The sequence below is a fragment of the Hesperophylax consimilis genome, chromosome 10 (assembly GCF_061612785.1).
Source record: "Hesperophylax consimilis isolate HC1 chromosome 10, BYU_Hcon_1.0, whole genome shotgun sequence".
NCBI lineage: Eukaryota > Metazoa > Arthropoda > Insecta > Trichoptera > Limnephilidae > Hesperophylax > Hesperophylax consimilis.
The window spans coordinates 12,192,747-12,214,528 of record NC_142845.1 but is presented as its reverse complement, the minus strand read 5'-3'; the positions used below and the strand labels follow the sequence as shown (position 1 = coordinate 12,214,528).

General features: G+C 32.6%; 1 protein-coding gene across 1 annotated transcript in view; it reads right to left on the bottom strand.

Moving 5' to 3' along the window:
• Positions 1-21,782, bottom strand: part of LOC149420300 (putative G protein-coupled receptor Mth-like 1) — a 122,145-nt gene that overhangs the window by 20,926 nt on the left and 79,437 nt on the right. Inside the window, exon 8 of the mRNA XM_089636079.1 lies at positions 3,736-3,931. Coding sequence (XP_089492205.1) covers positions 3,736-3,931 — 196 coding nt within the window. The remainder of the gene's footprint in view (positions 1-3,735; positions 3,932-21,782) is intronic.

Below are 21,782 nucleotides of genomic sequence, written 5' to 3'. Positions count from 1 at the left end.
TGGTTTGTCTCATAATTTGTTATTGAAATTCTTTAATAAATTCTGGCATTTTGTAATTCCGGAGAAATGATGGTTTTGAATGTCACGATAAAACAATACCGAACTTCGCTTGTCTTTCAACAATCTCTTTTATAAATTAAAAAAAATGGAAAACAAACAATTTAGCGTTACGTGTTAGTTTTTGACTAAAAATTGAGTCTTCGGAGTTCATAATTGAAATGATAGGTTCGATAACATGAAAATAGTTGTGATACCTAATTTTATATAGAAAAGTTTTCGTGACGCTAGAGCTCACCATGAATATCATCGTGAATTATTTTTGGTTATTATGGCGTCAAAAAACATCAACTAAATTAACAAACATGATTTATTTCCGAATTTCATGAATTTTTGTTGCCGACAATACCACTTTGGCTTATATCTAAATAAATAAAAAGTTCGTTTGTTCAAAATCTTAAATCTCCAAAATTTCTTCTCCGATTGCTTTGAAATTTTGAGACAACTTTGCATTCGAATACGCATGTGTTTTATATACCATAGATGTCACATGTAACACGTAAAAACACGCGCTATTGTTTCTCTATTTGCACAGACAGACTTCGCCATAGCAACGTGTGACGGGGTACAGCCAGCTAAGTAATATAGAAAATCTTAACTTATTTGTTTGAAGCTGTAAAAAATATTGAACGGTGAGCTGTGGCGTAATTAAATTCACAAAGTTTTTTAAACATGGAATTTTTAGGTCAACACAAAATTTTCACCACTGAACAATACCTATTTCCACTTTGAGCTATGGAGCATTGAAATATCCTCTAACTGTTGATAAACAATAAGACAAGTTGACATATTATATTCATATCGTTAGTTCCTCTTCATTTATCAATAAAACAAAACAAATTCGAAAAAATAACGCTGAAGAGCGAAACCGGATTGTAAAATCATAAATTATTAATTTATTTGTAACACTTTACTTTAAAATTGCTTACATTCGCAAGTTGATAAGTCTTCAGATAGGTCAGGAGAAATAATTTTGTGTATGCTAAAATGAGAAAGATTTACATTATAAAACAATGAGAAACGCGCGTATTATAACTGTTGAAAGCTGAAGTCAGTGACGACCGCGAAAAAATTGATAGGATAACTATTAACCACTGTATTAAAAAAACTAAATATTTTTAGTTTTGCGTGACGCTTGGTTTACATAGGCCACCGTCTGTCGTCAGCGAATTTCTTAGACCTATGCTACATATTGTATACATACTATAAATTTCGTATAAAATTATATGACGTAGGTACTACAATCCAGATAACGCCATGATAATTTCGCCTCAATAGGTACTCATTACGTGTTCCGCTATCAGGTGTGACGCCGGCATGATTATTTAAGAGCCAAGGTCTTTTAGCAGAATTGAATTGCTTTTATTGAATTCTGATTTTTTTAAATGAATTTTTATGATAATGTTAAGTAAAGTAGTAAAGTTAGTTTGCTCACGATAGTGATTCAGCTGTGGGAAATTAGGATGGAAGTGCGATGATGTTTTTTTTGTTATCAGTTAGGTGGGCAAATATTGGTTTATTAGTATACAATATTAAACAAAATTTCTATTATTAGAGAACTGAAAATTTTATAACACGATTTTTTCAGCGAAAGTTTATCATTTTATTTGTCTATTTATTGAACGCCTGATGGGCTTTTACAAACATAATACAATTTGAAATTTTACATAATGCAGAAATACATAATGCAGAAATATATAATACAATATGTATAACGTATAATACATTTCTGAAAGTACAATAAATACTTATATTATATTATCATGTTACTAACGTTGAGTTATATATCATATTTGTTATATATAGTCTACATTCCTTACACTATCAGTGTGAAATATTTTTCCCGTACGGGAAGTAGGAATGGGGTGTGGCGGCTGTCGATGTTGCCCGAATCCTTCCGACTGCAAACGAAGTCAATTTACACGACTACTGATTATGATAAAAACCTACTTACTTATGAAAGGTTTATACCGTTGCTTTCCCTATATTTTCCACCACGACTTGTACAATATTTCAGCGTGCATGTAGAATTTTTGAAGTTATCGCCGGAGACCTGCGCCCGGCGAGCGCTTGTAACCGACTAATGCGTTCGTTGTTTGTAACAAACAACTACAGTTAGAGACGGCACAATGATCTGCTATATATCCCACATAGCAGAACGGACGTACTGGCTCTGCTTATCATGAAATGAGGTATGACACTGTTCAATAACTTTTCCAAGATTATTAACATTCATAACAGTAGCCTTGAAGGATTCAAAAGGCATGTAAATGCCACACATTAGCCATTATAATATGTATGTTACGTTTCTTTTCAAGTTTATAATGATGAAACGTGCCAATTCTTTAGGGTAGAACTGTATAATTTTGATTCATTGATCAAATATCGTAAATTTGTATTGATAGTTAAAGTTTATACAAAAAACTGGTCCCTGTCAATATTTTGCGTATTGATTTCGTTGAAATCGGACGACAAGAGATCGTCGAGTAAAACACAACGAAAATCACGACATCACCTCAATTTACTAGCTTAGAATCGAGGAATAAATGTGGCGGGCGGCGGCCTGACTTCATACAAATCTACAGTTTTATTTCGAGATTGATTTTTGCACTCTTGACCATCAAAACAAGAGAAAATTCATTGTCTACATCCTATTTTGCGGGCAATACCGGTGACATCAGCTAGTCTATATTTTTTATGCAAAGAAGAGTGTCTGTGACGGACTGCCGCGTGGCGGGAGAAAAAGCGGCCTGGCTTTGATTTTTATAAAAATCTACGGAGAAAAATTTCGGTCTATATCTGATTACTTAAAATTCTGCATGATGCCCGGACAACGCTGGGGACTTCATCTATGTAGGTATCTATAGCGCCCTTGAGGTGATTTCTCACGAAAACGGCGCTATATAAATTAGCCAAATATTATTATTATCTATATAGGTACATAAAGAAGAATGACCAGGTGTGGCTTCTTTGTTTTTTTATACAAATCTACAGTTTTATTCTTGATCTTCAAAACAAGAAAGTCACTGTTTACATGAGATTTTACAAAACTCTGCGTTAAGAGGAAGCTACAATCCAAAAATGTATATATTCTTGGTATACCGTATATTGTAGGTAATAGGCATTAAAATCGCTTGACAAACAGAATCTAAAAACGTTCGATGTCAAGCACAAAACTGGTTTTTATTTATTTTGTAAATAATTTTATAAGAAAGCAAAAAAGTTAATCAAATGAAACTGTCACAGATAATCTTAGCTATAATACTGTATTTTTTTAAAGTTGTTTCTTTTACCGCTTCATACGTTTCTATTGAAAACATATTTGTTTTGTAGTTTACATTTATATTTTTTATTGAATAATTTATTTTTTTATTTGTATTCTACTCAAGCGAAGCAATAGGAAAACCTTCAATTAATCTAAAGCATATTTTTTGGTATTCATAATGTAGTTTATTGAGTATTATTTCTTTATTTATTTGTATTCTACTCAAGCGAAACGATATTAAAACCTTCAATTTATCTAAAGAATATTTTTTGGTATTCATAATGTACACCAATTCATTATAAAGATTAATAAAAAAAGTGATTTGTCCGAGCAACGCTGAGGATTAACTCGAAAGTAATAAGTAATAACACTAATAATACATGCATGAACAAATTTTAATAATGTATCCTTACCCGGTTAGTAAAGCTGGTCCACGCGATGTCTAGAATCGGCTGCCGCATGAAGATGTAGAAGATGATGAGCCCCTGGAGGGCGTTGACAAGGTCAGAGAAGTGCCAAATGGGGCTCGAGCTCCACAGCAACCAGGACACCAGCTCCAGGGTCCAGGACAGGCCCATCACCAGGAATAGGACGAAACACAGTCGGAACCTGTCAAACAAGAATATACTCATTATTTTCTAGCCTAGTACATTATTAGAATTCGTTTCATTCATCGTCAGAATGCTTTATGTTTGTTAAATTTCTATACCCTTGATGAGCTTTTCTTCTAGTTAGTTTTTTTCTAGTTTCAAATCCGAATTTTAAAAATAATTATTTTCTTAACCAATTATTTTCTGAACAATTATTTTCTTAACCAATTATTTTCTGAACAACTATTTTCTTATTTATTGTTATTAAGTTTAATTTGTAGAACTCCATTTTATTTTTTTATTTTTTATATATTCAATAATATTATTATTGGGTTTATAAAAACAGTTTATTTTTAAACAACTGCTGTGTAGTTATTATTACGCGTTACAGCTGTTTCGCCCTCTGAAGGCATTATCAAACTGTCAAACAGTTATTTTCTTAACCAATTATTTTCTTAACAACTATTTTCTTAACCAATTATTTTCATAACAATTATTTTCTTAACCAATTATTTTCTTAACAATTATTTTCTTAAACATTAAATTTATGTTATGGTTCAATTAGATTAAGTAGTCCTTTGACCTCTCCAATCGGACTCTTTCGACCTATCGCCTTGCAGTGGGAGAGATGGATTCATACGTTTTTCACCCCCGACAATTGAAAACTTACAACACAGAATAGAACATTATAGAAGTAAAGCGGAAATTTTTTTACAATTTTATACGAAATCACGAAAATACAAGGCCATCTTTCAGACACGTTATACCAATATTTTATTTAAATAATACTTTGATTCAACTGAATTACAATTATTTACGACGGGGAAGATGGTAAAAGATGCATTACCTACTGTTTCATTTTTTATCAATCACATTTTATAAATTTCATGTCTTTTGACAGTTTCTGCCATGTTTTTTCGAACAATTCTAAATTTCAATAATATCAAAAGCAGCATATGTATTTTACGTATGTGTGAACGTTACAATATGTATAAGTAGAGATGGCAAAATTTCGTTTTAACAAAAAACGCGAAAAAATATTTATGTTTCGAAAATAGGGCATTTATAAGTTTTCTTTGCGTTTCAAGGCATTTGAAAGTGTTTCCAGTGATATCTATTTCGCGAATTAACGCGAAAAACGTGATTTTGGCCGTATTTCAGCTAAATTATTCTATTTAGCGAAATAGGCGCGAATTTCCCGAAAATACCGGGTATTAAAATAATATGTGAGAATTTCGAAAAATCGATATTTACATTACGATTTTTTATAATTTTGTTACTATCTTATGTGTAAATATTTAAAATTTTTGTACTGTAGGCTAAAATTGCTTTTTGACATTACACAAATTGTGCGAAATAAATTACGCCTATTGATGTTAATCGCAATCTGCATTTGTTGTGTTTTTGTTCGACCCGTACTTAGAGTTTCCTTCCTTATTAATTTAATATTAAAATTAATTATTTATAATCTTTCACATGGAAATACTTGCAAATGAAGGTTAAACATATATTTTACCAAAAATACTTAAAATATGCGCTAAAAACATTCAGGAAATACATTTTTTTGTATTTTGCTACAAAACGCAAAATTATGCCTCAAAATGCTATAAAACGATAAATTTCCAATTGTTAATGCTAAAAAATCTGAAAATTAATGCTATATTTTGCCATCTCTATGTATAAGCCACACAAGCATTAGGTGTAGAAGGCCATCTGGTTGGTCTCATAATTTGTTGTTGAAATTCCATAGTAAATCTGTGCATTTTCTAATTCCGAAGAAATTATGGTTTTGATTGTCACGATAAAACACTACCCAACTTCGCTTGTCTTTCAACAATCTCTTATGTGAATTTAAAAAAAAAGGAAAACAAACAATTTAGCGCTACGTGTTAGTTGAAATAAATATTACAGCGTATATTGAACATAACATTACCTACATGTCTTGTTAAAAAAGGTTTTATACGTTAAAATGAAAATTAAAGATTTCTGAGAAATGTGAATGTCGTAATTTCCTCTCGTAACTCTATGAAATGCAAATAGCTGCCTTTTTGTTCATAGAGTCTGCATCCATGACAATTCTGTAGGAAAACTACAAAATTAAGACTCGTAATAAAAGCAAATTTCAAGGCACGCAACAACTAATCCGTAAATTTTATTGCATTGCTGAGTGTGATTATTTCCAGCCGTTGAAATGTTGGCTATAAAACGGAAGTGAGTAATGAAATGTAATTATTTTTACAGCGCAAAAGATAAATATTTAGCAAAGTAAACACTGTGATTCACAGACAATGAAATATAATGCAGATATTAAAAAAAGAATCAAGATTCAAATGGATGTCAATAAAATAACAATGGATATGAAATCAGATTATATTAATTATTGATAAAAACTGATTAAATGATAATCTACGAGTATCTGTAAAAAAATGTTAGTGTTCGTTTGTTCAAAATCTGAAATCTCCGAAAGTTATTCTCCGATTGCTTTGAAATTTTGATACAATGTTTATTTATTTATTTATTAAACGCCATAAAAGGCTTTTACAATAATGTGATACATGAGATTATAAGTACACAGTGGTACATAGGCAAATATTAGTGTTACATTTAAGAACACAACAATATGTATACAAAACGACATTGAATGTGATACAGCTGAAATTTTCTTAAGGCATAGAATGCTACAATAATAGAAAACACTTCATAACAGGATAAAATATACAGAAAAGGTGACTTGCCAACAAATATAATCTAGCAAAATATTATAATAGCGCAAATAGTAGTGAGTTTATTGTTACAATCAAATTTATTATTATTTATTTATTATATTTTGTTGCATTCGAATATGCGTGTGTTTTTCTATACCTATAATATATAGGGTTCCATGATAACTCAACACAGTGACAATTCAACACACTTTTAAAAAGTGATATAAAGTCATTAAAAACGATGAATAATTTTTTTTAACCTAAACTAACCTAACCTAACCTACATAACCCAGTTAATAAAGTTTTTGTTTCATCACTTTCCATGACTTAATATAACTTTTTAAAGATGTGATGAATTATCATTGTGATGATTTATCCGATTACCGATATAAAGATGTCACCTGTGATAGGTAAAAACATGCATTAAAAAAAACAGCGGCATCTGTTGAACGTAAAAACAGCACGCACTATTTTTTCTCTATCTGCACAGACAAACTGAGTCACAGTGTCAAGTCACGTGGTGGGGTACAGCTAGTATATAATATGAAAATAATTTAACTTCTTGAAACCGAATAGTTCTTGCGATCTTCGCCGCCGATATATTATAAATAGTACTACGTAGAAATATGGGAGTATTCAAATGCACGTAGGTACAGTTTGAAATTCTGCGGGCTGAATGAAATAGCAACAACCCTCAAACGGTGAGTTCTGGCGTCGTAAAATTTGCTGATATAAATTTTTCTGATATTTCTAGGTAAACTAAACTACTTTTAGCTCCCTTTATGGGGTCTATTAGGAGTTATGGAGCTTTTAAGTAGAATTTTGATCACATTAAAAAAATTAACTGATATTTTATGGATATATCCACTCGGTGTTCTGTTTTTAAGAAAGAGAAACATTCCCGGGTTATGAATAACCTAGCAATATTTGAAAATCTCCTACTACCACCACAGTAAGCGGAAAATGTTGCTTGTGTTGTGATGGAGGACTTAGCCAGCCGAGGAAATGAACACAATACGCCTGGGTGGGACCCAAACGCGGTGTCAACTCAGCCACCGACCTGCATTCATATTTTTTTTTTGGTGACCGGATAAATCATCAAAATGATAATTCATCACATCTTTAAAAAGTTATAAAAAGTCATGGAAAGTGGTGAAACAAAAACTTTATTAACTGGGTTAAGTAGATTAGGTTAGGTTAGGTTAGGTTTAAAAAAAAAATCATGGTTCCTAATGACTTTATATCACTTTTTAAAAGTGTGTTGAATTGTCACTGTGTTGAGTTATCATGGAACGATTTTTTTTTTATTTCTAGATAGAACAAATTATTAATGGTGATTTATAAACACAGCAGTTGAGCATATCTATAAATACAAATATTAACATATGGATTTTACAAACAACTGGTTACGGATATTTTGATTTGTGAACAATCCGAAAACCCGTAGAAATCCGCTGGATATATTATATTTAACTCTTAAACCCTACCACTCTGGGAATGTAATTATTCCTACCACGGGGTACTGAAGTACCCCGCGCAAAAAAAATGAATAAAATAAAAGTCTTTGATATTTTTTTAAATATTTTTTTTTTATTATTGCAAAGTAATAAGAAAAGACAGTAAAATTTATTAATACAAACTAATAGACAATTTCGTCGTTACATGAAGGACAGATTTTGTATTGATAGTCAACACAAATATGGCGGAGACAAGTGTTACAGACAGATCGAGATTTTCTGTTCTTTGTGCGCGGACAAAAGCAGCAGCGACCATGTTTGAGATCATCAGGGACCGGCCTATGATCTTCAATATGAATATTCAAGACTGCTCGTATAGTTTCTCTGATATCCCGGGGTAAACTTGGCTATTGTAATTTTGCTCTCATATGAGGCTTTATGAGTGCCATTGACAAACTCTTAAGAAATTCACGCCGCTCGGTTATTTTCTCTTTATCAATGTTAGTCGACAGCTTGAATCAGACCCAAGAGTTGACACTAACGGCATTTAGCAACCCGTAGAAGAGACACATGGGCCACCTTTTGGTCTTCCTGGACGTCGAGTACTTCTTACAAAGTTGGTCGCATACATCCACCCCGCATTTGGTTTTATTATAGAAATGTATTATTTCTGGAAGGTACACTTCATTATCCTTGTCAGGGCTGTCATGCATGATGGACAGCATGATTACAATTTTCTTCTTAGCTGACTTCAGAGGACAATACGACAAAAGTGTGAGAGATCCGTCGTGGGCAAACATTGATGTGCATCTCTCTCGATTTTTAGTGTCCAAGAAAACAGGAGGAATTTCTCGTTTATTCTTCTTTACAGATCCAACTAATGTTTTACGTTTTTCCAGTAACTTTTTGGCTGTGGGTATAGACGTTAACCAACTGTCACATGTCAGGTTTCTGTTAAGACGTTACCAGGTGGGTGCAACAAAATATTACGGCGAGGCATTCTTGAGCGAGAAAGCTTAACACCAGTCCACTTATGTCGATTATTATGACATTATCCGTACAGAACTTCCGTACGGAGATTCTAGCACACGAACCAAGCGCCTACCTTCTTCATTTATACCATCCCCGTCATTGTCAGGCACTAAATACTCTTCATCTCCTTCCACACTATCTTCATCACCGTCTTTACGAGGTGCGACTTTAGAATGGTCCCGGAAATCCTCGATAACACCGTCGGGCTCATCTTCTGAATCTTTTCCTAGGTTTAGCTCTTCGTTATCAGATACCAACAAAGCAACTTACAATTTAACCCCCCCCCCCCCAAGACTTTGAGTCTGGGTTGCCATATCTGAAAACAATACAGACACCTCATTACACTGCATACACATTCACAACACATTATTAGTCCATGAATGTCTCGTTATTGGGCGCAGGACCTCCCTATCAACACTGTACTATAACCATTATCACAAAGTAAAGTAAATCATAAATAATGTGTAAACTTACCAGAGATATGTCGAAAAACAACTTCAGTAATTCAAGTATAACTGGAAGGAAGAACTAACACTATTCCTACCACGGGGTACTGGGGTACCCCGGAACACCTGTGGATGCGACTACACTTGCCGGGCGGTTACGGCTTCCTGACGTACTTACGCGCCAATTATCGAGAGTAGATTAGCTAGAGCGATTTTTGCAACAGTGCAATATTGTTAAAATTGTTGATATTTTAAACACCAGGGGGGTACTCCAGTACCCCAGGTAGGGTTTAAGAGTTAATCAAACAATTAATATAATATACGACGGAATTGAGATATCATTCGCATAAATCACACGTGCCATTAAATTCCCTTAAGATGAACATAATCCGAAATCTGCTTAAATAATGGCTTTCAGAATGAAGATAATCATTATACCTGATACCTTCCTAATAGATAATTAAAGTATAATTAGGTCTTTTTCACGAATTAACTACGGAGGGTAATTACGTCGGATTAGACTAAATTACTCCGGATTATTATTAGAGTACTTTATTAGAGGAATACTAATCTATCTAAATAAAAATGTAAATGTTCGTTTGTTCAAAATCTTAAATCTCCATAAATTCTTCAGCGAGTGATTTGAAATATACCTATATTATGTTTAAACTGCGTAATCTGTTGGACAACAAGGGGTTCTTTTTTAAACAACGCCATCTGTTGGACGTAAAAGCAAAACAAGCTATTGTTTCTCTATCTGCACAGCAGACTGAGCCACTGCAACGCATAGTTGGGTACAGAGTAATGAATAATAAAAAAGCAGTTCTTGAAAAATTCGTCGAAGGTACTTAGGACGGGTTGTTTCGGAGAATTTGAACAATTCATCAAATTTCAACGTTCATTTTCAAGTTCTGTGAAAGATTTTTTCAAGTTCTGTTTTTATTTCAGTTTTGTCAAGCAACTAGCCTACAATGATATAATAACAGAACTTGAATAAGTCTTTCACAGAACCCGAAACAACCCGTCCTTAGTAATCTAGATTCTTTGTAATTGAAGAAGAGGATATTACTAATAAATCTAAATGAAACATGAAACAGAACAAGACACAGAAAAATAAAATATTGCGAGCTAAGAATAATTACGCGTGAACTATTGAAATGTAAATCTGTTGAAATTTCGTAACGCCAGAACTCATAATTAGAAAGTTTTTTGTATAATTTATTCACAACACTTTTATGCGTTATAGGCACGTAGTTGAGATGTTATGGACAAAATAATATTAGCATTTTACAATGCTTTGAGATATCTAGGCATTCTATACATGGGAAATCACTTTCTGCCTATCTCTCATACTGTTCATGCTCAATATACATGCTTACATTTTGACGTTTATCAGCAATACATACAATTCGTTTGGTTTTAAAGTTTGTTTGGTTTAAGTATTAAATTAATAATTATTTTTTTAATTAAATACTAACTTTTGTTTGCAAGACAAAGGTTTTTATGCAAATCACAAATTACAAAAAATCATTAGCCTGAAACACAAATATAAACTGAAAAAATCTTCCGAAAAAAAATAAATGCCGCCGACGGGAATTGTTGAGTAAAATACTAGTATTTATTGAATTATTTGGTGGTTAAAAATAAGCCAACGTAGCGCAGTGGCTTAGTGCACCTGACCGGCAATCAGAAGAGTGCGGGATCAAATACCGTCGGCGGCATTTATTTTTTCTCTGAAGATTTTTTCAATTTATATTTTTCATTATTTATTATTGCTTATTTATTTATTTATTAACAACACTCTTTTTAGGGACTTTTACATTAAAATATATTTTAATTCAGTACATATTCATTACAAATATCTAAACTGCATCAGTAACAGTTTTTTAATGTTTAATTTATTTAAAATTACAACACGAGCTACCCCATAATTGTACTTTGGTTTATTTGGGATAAGAATACATTTTTAAAACATATTTTACATTTATTTTCGTTGCAATTGAGGATATTCACTTCAGAGTATAGTGAATTTTATACCTATGTTAATTGCACATGTTGTGCCGTATGCTTTTAAATAAATAAATAATACATCGCTTGCATAGATTATGTAATAAATACTCTGAAATTGATCACGAACGTCTGTTATTGTATAAAATATGCAGGATCAATAGATAAGTAATTAAGCATACATCGTTGTTTACATTATCGATACTTTGATAATTCATAATCATTTATGTTTGGTGTGTCAAATAATTGACAGATAGTTCTTATAATAATTCTCTTAAATAAGTCATTATTAACAATTTTTTTTCTATCCTTTTTTACTTGTTTTTTATAATTTATTCTTTATACAAAATTTGGGTAATGACAATAAAGATGTTGTTGATATATTCAACACATCATTCACCAAATATAAACAAGTCATTACCCAATTTATTTCAGAAAGAAGAATATGAAATGTAATATAATTTAACTATAGAAACTACGTAGCTCCGTTTATCTTATCAAAGTTTTGTAATTTTCCTAGTATTATATTTTTCCATCTTGCATGGTGGAGTGCCTAGTTTCCACTTTATTTCGTTTGGACATTGTTTTTGTTTAAGAGGTTGTGTTTTATTATGTTTTCTATTTTATTTTTGATTTAGATTTTTTTTTTTTTATTTAATTTTTTTTTTTTTTTGATTTAGTTTTTTATTTTTTTTTATTTCGTTGTTTATTTAGATGTTTTTTGTAAAAAAATAAGAAAATAACATGTAAAAGCGCAGCCGGGCGTGAATTTATAAATAAATAAATAATTAACTTAACTCTATATTTAACATTACACTTTACAGCGTAAATTATACTATATACTTTACACTTTATATTTAACCTTTATACTTTATACCTTGTACTTTTTAACTTTATATTTGTATTTATGTTAATGGCACATGTTGTATTTATGTTAATGGCACATATTGTGTCGTTTGTATTTCAATAAATAAATGTATCTCTGCAAATTTTGAACAGTAAATCACTTGGTCTACGACTACAACACAACATAAAAATTAGTTAGTTAATAATCATACATCGTTAATAATACAAATTATCCGCAAAATTTCATATAAAGCTCCGTTGCTATATAATATGCTTGGAGAAAATATAAAAACTATAGGTACGTTAAATTCATTCATGAAAATGGTCAAAATCTCCGTACTAGCTGAGAGTGATGATTTTGGATCACCCATGTTGTCGTTTATATCATAATTCCTTGTGGAAGCTCTGTTTCGATACAATCCTTATTTACTTACTGCGCATGTACTTATTTACTTCTAAAATAACTTTTGGTTATATATTATTATGTTACTTATTATTATTATTATCTACTTAATTATCGTATTAATATTTACTTTAATTATTGTCCAGCTAAATTATTTACTTACTTACTTTTTATTATAATATTATCTACTTACCTATCGGTTATTATTTACCTATTTTTATTTAGTTATTTTTATTTTTTCTTATAATCTATTATTCATACTATACATGTTGTAATTGTTAGTATGGTTACCCTATGCTTGTGCCTGATAAGCCAGCACAGGTACCTTGTACTTTAGTTAACAGAAGAATATTATTGTTGCCAACTTACTTACTAATGCTTCTTTTGTTGACATTTTGTTTTTATTTTTTCATACATTTTTTACTAAAATTTTGTTTATTTTTGTCTACCGGTCTCGAAACGTCCGTGTCATAAACTTTTTTTTTGGTTTAAATTTAATTTAATGTTGTTATTATTTTAAATTTACATATATGTATTTTTTTAAATGATATTATTGTAAAGCTGCACATCTTGATACAGGAATGTCCTAGTGAGATGTGCAGAGCATGCTTTTTATGTAAAAACTGTTTTTTGAATGAAATAAATAAATAAAATAAATTACCACATCGTACACATTCTCACACTTATTAATAACAATACATTATGACAAACGATATAATTTACATAATATTACAACCACCGACCCATCAATCACTGACAGAAAATAATTATGCAAATTAACATATTAATTAGTGGTTTTCAATGACACATTATAGTTCATTCAAACGAGACGCAGACAGATTAAACACCTAGCCATTACACATACTAATAACCCGGCAAGTCAATTAAAATATGATAACATACTGTGAAAGAACTTATACAGGATGTTAAGAGTTATACCTGACTTATTTTTTTAACTTATTGTTCACTCCTGAGTGAACACTCAGGTTTAAATTAAAATTTATTTTTCAACTAAAAACGCAAAAAAAATCATTAGGTATCGGACAGTTAGTGTCGGGGTGGGAGGTTGGGCGGTTTCACCTGAATGACCGACCATACGGAGAAAAACGATCCTCTTAAAAATTGATAGCATAAAGATTTTATAATAAAAAATTAGTCATTCTGAATATATCGAGAACACATATTTTTTACGTATTCCATATGATGACGGAACGCGACAATATTAGTATTTGTATGAACACGTGTTACGCCGTTCTCATAAAACATTCGATTATTACTGATACTTTGCTAGGAACTCTGTCAATTAATTCGTTAAAGGCCTGCAGTCCAGTTTTTAACAGAAAAACGAATAATTTGACGAGATTTTTAATAAATTAACAGTAAATATGATTTAAGATTTCCACGGCCAAAAAAGTATTTTTGTTACTTGTTTTTGGGGTTTTATGCCGTGTTGCGCTAACTCCTTCTTTAGCCAACGTTACAGTGTCCATCATCACATCAGGCACATCTGCCCTGATGACGGACACTGTAACGTTGTCAGAAATGTTGGCAACACGGCATAACACCCCAAAAACAAATAACAAAAAAAGAACAGTATTTTATTTCAGTAAGTTTTCTCTGTGCAGCGACGACATGTGTAAGAATTGTTTTTGTTTATTTTGACAATTTAAAAAAGCGACAAAGAATGTCAGCGCAGATCAAAATTTAATTTACTTTTTTGACTCCAAATAATGTCTGGAATCACTGAGTAAAGTAAGTTAGGTATTTCTCTTTAATATCCTGTATAATGGCTGTACGAGATGATAAGACATTCTTTTATAAACAAAATAATAAGGTGATATTACGCAAGAGAATGATTCATTATTTCACGATATGAACTGACATAGGTATCATATGAAACATTAAAAATAACAACGCATAAAATATTATTGTTTCAGGGCTTTTGTATGTGTGGGGATAAACAATGTATGACTAAATTACAGATGTGGAGATCCGAAAAGAAAGCAAAACATTATGTAAGTGTAATGAATAAGACTAAGAATAGGACGCTTAGGCGCGCGGGTTCAAACTCTGCACGCTAAGTCATCCATCACTACACAAGCAACTTTATTCGCTTATAATGATGGAAGTTGGAGAAGTTAAAATATTTTCATATTATTCGTAAGTAACATGGGAATGTTCTCCAAATCTTTACAGTAAAATTGTGTGTGCACGGAGAAAAATGACTATTGCTAATTTATTATGAATCTCTTAAAATTATTGCGATTCCGGTTAAAAACAGATGATTGCAGGCCGAATAAATTAAAGGGTTTCCTGATAAACTTTTAGTAAATGCAAGGCGAATGGCCTTGATTATATTTTAAATATGATTCCATGATAACTCAACACAGTGATTATTCAACACACTTTTAAAAAGTGATATAAAGTCATTAGAAACGATGATAAAAAAGTAATAAAGTTTTTGTTTCATCACTTTCCATGACTTTATATAACTTTTAAAGATGTGATGAATTATCATTTTGATGATTTATCCGGTCACCTTTAAATATATATAAAAATTCATTCGTAATTCGCTAAAAAAAATATCAGGAAACCCGTTAATTCATTCGTGAGGCCTGCAATCCCGTTTTTAACCGGAATAACCGATAATTTGAAGAGATTCTTAATAAAATGGCAAGTCATTTTTCTCAGTGCAGGTACACAACCCACAATTGATTGACCCATTCGCTCACCTTTATCAACACATTACTAAATTTGTAGAAATCCATTAGTAACCGAAAGCATCACAGACGTATAGTCGATAAATACACGTTGTAGATATCAAATGAACTTAAACACACCTACGTCTGTTTATGACTTAGCATAGCTTTTATTGAGTCAATTACCCACAGAGGTGTGGTGATGAAAATTCGTTCAGAATACATACATATATATATATTTATTATTATTATCTCTGCCGACACCTCCAATTTTATCTCGTATACGAATTTACGATGAATGATTGATATCACCTTTCTTGGGATACGGGTTTAATAAAAAGAAATAGATGATTTTAGTGCATCAGTCGTAAACACTGTATCTCCAGCAAGGTTAAAGTCATTGACACCTGCCGGCAAGTTCAATTTAATAATGTAATATACACAATTTAAACAAGCCCATAAATTTTGTCACGACTGTAGGAAAATTAGACCGAGCCTTAATGTTTGTGACGTATGCTATGGAAATCTATTTATCATGGATCAGATAATTCCAAGAATCGCCAATTTTCATAAGACCTTTTGACTCCTGGGCCCCCAACCGACTGAGACCGGTACACCAAGGGGCACTGTTTTGTTAGGACTTGGAACACGTGCTCTGACGATGGAAACGAGGTTGGATTTCAATCGACTGGTATATATGGCAGCCTAATAAGTCTATTTTGGAAATTGGGATAGGCAAGAAGAAAGGATTTGATTGATCGTTTACTTTTTTACTATCTTTCTTCTTCCTGCCTCTTCTTGGCTCTTTGTGGTTCTTCATGGTCCTTCTGGTCTCTTCTTGGCACTTCTTGTCTCTTTTTGTTTCTTCTTGGATTGCTTTGGCTCGTACAAATAAATAAATCATTTACTCAAGAAAGAATTTCGATATTTGAAGGTTACGGTTTTATTAGAAGTAAGGAAACATTGATCGCACTTCGGCCCCACGCCCACTGAATAGATAATACACACTAGAAATGCCTTCCATGAATGAATTCCTTCCATTAAAACCAGTGTCACAGTGCCCATTTAGCACGCGCTCAGTCAGTCTTATACTTGCCTGACATCGTTTATCGCCATCCCGTTTGAAATTCATAATTATGTTGAAACACAGTTTTGAATTGGAAATTTAAAGCCGGAATTGCCAGACTTTTGGTTCATGAAGCACGCCCAAATCGACTTTTTTGTGTTCTTCTTTTATCTATGCTCAGATCTCGCTTCTATCGCTTTATCTCTTCAGTGCGATTTAGTAGAGCTCTCCGTGGCCCGGAGATCTTTCAATAATATATCGTATCCAGTGATCTAGTTTCAAAAGAGCCAAGTTCATTAGGGCAATTGGAGTGGACATCGCTTTGCTCACCAAACTGAGAGAATAACAAGAATCTAACACGTTTCTTGCTACAATGTTCGATCCCAGTATTCCAAAACTCATTATTGACGACTCTTTAAACAATTGGTATAGCTCTTACGATATTGCGAATGCTTTTGATAAAACAAATTGTTCAACAACAACAATTTTTTTTTTTTTTTAATTTTTATTCCAGATCTCGGAGAGGGTGGTGCAATCCCACGAGCTCCATATTATTATATAGCTCATGGTTATATTATATTGGTTATATTATATTATAGCTCCATATTATTATATAGCTCATATATTAATTTGTAAAGCTCGTGGTTTTTTTTCATTATTCGCTAGAGATTCTTTAAAGTTGCAGTCGACGAGTCGTCTATGTTGGAGATTTTATGGATTTTAAAACATTATCATTACTGCGATTGCTGTATCGTTGATAAAACTCATTGAAGATTATTCAAACGATTTGTACAGCTCGTGGTTTTTCTCATTGTTCTCTAGAGATTCTTTAAAGTTGCAGTCTACGAGTCGTCTATCTTTGAGGTTTTATCGATTTCCAAACATAATCAATACTGCGATTGCTGTATCTTTGATATAACTCAATGACGATTTTTCAAACAATTGGTATAATAAGCTCGTGGTTGTTCCTGGCTAATAAGTTGTAGTCGACGATTCGTCTCTTTTGGTAATTTTATCGATTCCATACATAATTATTACCGCGAATGCTATACCGTTGATCTTTTGTAATCAATTTGCATAATCAGATCTATCAATATAAGTACTAAATATATCAAACCACGCGATGAAGACCAGAGAACCAGCCCAAGCGTCCCACATCGGTGCACAGCAGTAAGCACTTTTAAATATATGGTACCTCTAACAAACCTAATGAAAAAGAACCAGTAACTTCCAGCACACAATTGTTCCATGCAATAGTTTTAAGATAATTTAGTAATAATACGCAACTTTGTTGTCCAATAAATGGATAATTTGTAATTTAATTTAATTTATCCATTGTATAACTTCACAAAGTGTTTTCATTTTGATTGTTCCTTGAGAGATGGCTTAAACTAGAGATTGTCAATATACCAGTAAGTTTATAAAATATTCTCTCTTTAACAAACGTTATTTTCACCTTTCCAAACGTTCATGATTCCTGTTCATTTTCGTCAATTTTCATTGTAGAGTTTTAAAGAAATAGAATGGAAAATAAACACAAAGTGCCATACATGTGTCACAACATTGTGATATAAAGTAAATTATGAAACAGTGACGAATTTCATTTTATATTTTCTAAAAATGTCTAAATTAAACGTCAACGTTTTCACATAAAAATAATGTTTTACACTCGTGAAAAAGGGTCCATTTTATAGTGTTAAATGTTGCGAAGGGAACCAGGTTCAGATGACGTCACAAAGAGCTATATCGTCAGACCTAAGCCAGATCGTTTGGTTTTTTCTATTAATTTTTCGTGAAAGATTTATTACTATTGTACTTATAACCATATAAGTACCTACAATAAAACAGGAAATTCCGAAGTGATGTTTGTGGTTCTCATGATAAATTTTATTATGGTGTACAATTTTCGATACCTCACTAGCTACATTCTGTTCTTAAAATCCATGTAAAAGCCCGGCTGGGTGTAAAACCAAATAAAATAAAATGTATTCTTTTTCACTGGATTTCCTCATTGTAAAATAGTAATAGGTAATACATTTGATAAGATTAGAAAAAAAATCTACGTATTTTAAAGACCTATTGCTTTTAAAACATTAATTACAGCCAATTAAACAAAAAACAACTCTCTTTCTCATTTTAGTCCCATTCTACTCACAAGAAACCAGTTATATATAAATAGTCTCCAAATTCCTTACAATATCAGTGTGAAATGTTGGTCCCGTGCGGGAAGTAGGAAGGGGAGTGTGGCGGCCGTCGACTCCGCCCGAATCCTTCCGACCGCGAACGAACTCAACGAACGAGCCGAACTTGACCGGCAGCCGCGCGCAGCTGCCAAATGCTCCACAAGTTTTCAACATTAATAAGTCATTTTACACAACTACTGATTATTGTAAAACCCTACTTACCAATGAAAGGTTATACCATTGCACTCATTATATTTTTCAGTACGACTTGTATAATATCTCAGCGTGCACGTCGGCAATTTGAAGCTATCGCCGGAGACCTGTGCCCGGCGAGCGCTTGTAACTGACTGATGCTCAAGATATCTCACATCGGACAATGATCCGATATGCGTGGCCCATACTTCGAACACCAAAGCTGACTCTATCTATATACAGGGTTTTCCAATAAGAGGTTTTATTTTGAATAGCCCGCTATTTCGGTAGATGTGACTTTTGAAGCTGTCATTTTTTGACATTAACATGTAGAAACTACGCCATTAATAAAAATGGAACGATACACGCTTCAACAACGCATTGAAATTATTAAAATTCACTTGAGTGAATCAAATGCAAATCATCTTGAGTGATGAGGCCCATTTCCACCTCGGTGGCTTCGTCAACAAGCAAAATTGTCGCATCTGGGGCTCGGAAAACCCAAGATTTATTGTTGAAAAGTCTCTCTATCCTCAACGTGTGACTGTGTGGTGCGGTTTATGGTCCGGTGGAGTCATTGGACCTTACTTTTTCGAAATGAGGCTGGAGCAACAGTTACGGTGAATGGATTGCGCTATCGAGAGATGATTAATGATTTTTTATGGCCGGAATCGGATAGTATTGATTTGGACAACGTTTACATTCAACAAGACGGCGCTACGTGCCACACAAGCAACGAAACCATTGATCTTTCACGATTGAATATCAAAATAACCCCTCTTATTGGAAAACCCTATACATCATTGCCAGATACCTTGGTTTCTTCGTGCTGAAAATAATATTTACTCTATTGTGCTTATTCACTCATTGCAGCACGTCGGACTTTATCAGTTTACTTGTCAATAATACCTTCGATAAGACTAATGGATCTATTCTTTACAACATGTAATAAAAATCAAATATTTCTCGTGCTATCTAGAAATTCCTTTTACCTGAGATTATAATAATTTGCTGTAGTCATAATTTGCTCGAGTTATTAACGGTGGCACCGCAAATAATACTTATTGTAAGTTTACCTTATTTATTTAAGTTGTTGGCTGTTTCCGTATTTACTAAGCGAACGCGTTTTTTTACAATCTGGACAAGGCAAACACTGGTTACGTGGCACGCTTGAACACGAATATGTACCCATGGCATGCCAATTAGCATTATTAATTGGTTCAGGGTTTACCAAACTTTCGTGAACTTTGCATTTAATTGAAGATACAACATCTAGCGGTCATCCAAATCTAATTTGGACGGCGACAGTCTATCCCCATGTGGGTTTTCAATCGTTTCCGAAAACAATTTGTTATAAAATTTCCGGAATACAGTTGTTAATTTGACACATCACGGAATCGAAAATATAATTGTCGATAGTGAGTGATCCACACCTAACCTAACATAACCTAACGGGATCGGCCAAATGGGGCAATAAAAAATATGAGGTATGCTGTTGGGTTCGTTTAGGTTAAATTAAGGAGTATGCCCAATTGCACAATGCGCACGGAGAAAAATGAGTATTGCTGATTTATTAAAATCGTAAAAATGGGATTATGGAAATCAAATAGATAAAAATGGGTTAAGAATTGGATTGCAGACCTTTTCCTATTAAACTTTTAGTACATACCTAATATCGGAACACGTGTTCATGAACCTGCATTTTTCATGATTATATACAATGACGAAACGCGAAAATAAAAAAAAAAATTTGAAAGTTTATTAGGAAACCTATCAATTCTCGTCGGGTTTGCAAACCAATTTTTAACCGGATTACAAATACTTTGAAGAGATTCTTAATAAATTAGCTATATTTTATATCAATAAGTTTTCTCCGTGCACAAAGCTGACGTGAGCTTGTCTATGAAGCCTTGCTAAAACAACTAGTTTTATTTCCATTGCATTTTACCCCTGCATAGTCTATGACGCCTTGCAAAAACCACAAGTTTTATTTCCATTGTATTTTACCCCTGTAAAATTGTCATATGTATGCCGATAAGTTTATTCATAAATATCTACGCTTTAACTTTCTAGCAATGTTCTTGGGTCTATTATGGAATATTTTTGGGTCTCCATGGGAGAACTTGATCTCGAATGTTCACTTATACATTTATTACAACCGAAAGAACCTGCGTCATTTCTACACAGTTCTACTGTTTATATATACATTTTATCAGATGAGAGCCGGATATAATACTCGTGTTGTATATTTGCATTGCATTTTGGAAAGTCGTTGAAATTTGATGACTCTAGAACACACGCCCACTCGCAAATACAATATAAAAAAGGTGTAGGTGAATAATCACGAAAGGATTTCTGATGTCATATTCTAAGCAATTTTTATTCCTATTTAATATCATCTGTGAATTTACGACATGAATATTAGGTTAGGTTAGTTTAGGTCGCTTTTAGGTCGACTGTTAGGTCGCTTTTTTCTATCTGAAAAGAAAAAATATTGTCATATGTATATTCATCTACGGTCTTATAACGTAGTCTCCTGTAGCCTTCTAATAATACGAATATTTCTGCGGCTTAGTGTTAGAATTGCCTTTGTCAAATTTGTGAATGGCTCAGGAATGAAGGTTTCTCGATTTCTTGGCGAAAAATTCACTGAAAGAATATTTAGATTTCTACATTGGATATTAGCGGGTTTTTTGATTCAACTAAAACACTAACAAAAGTATTCATTCCATTCCAATAAAGGGTGTTTTCTGATACATACATCAAATTTCCAGAAACTGACATAGGCACTATCATTAACCCCAGATTTAGATTACTTCTAAATCGTAGTTTTC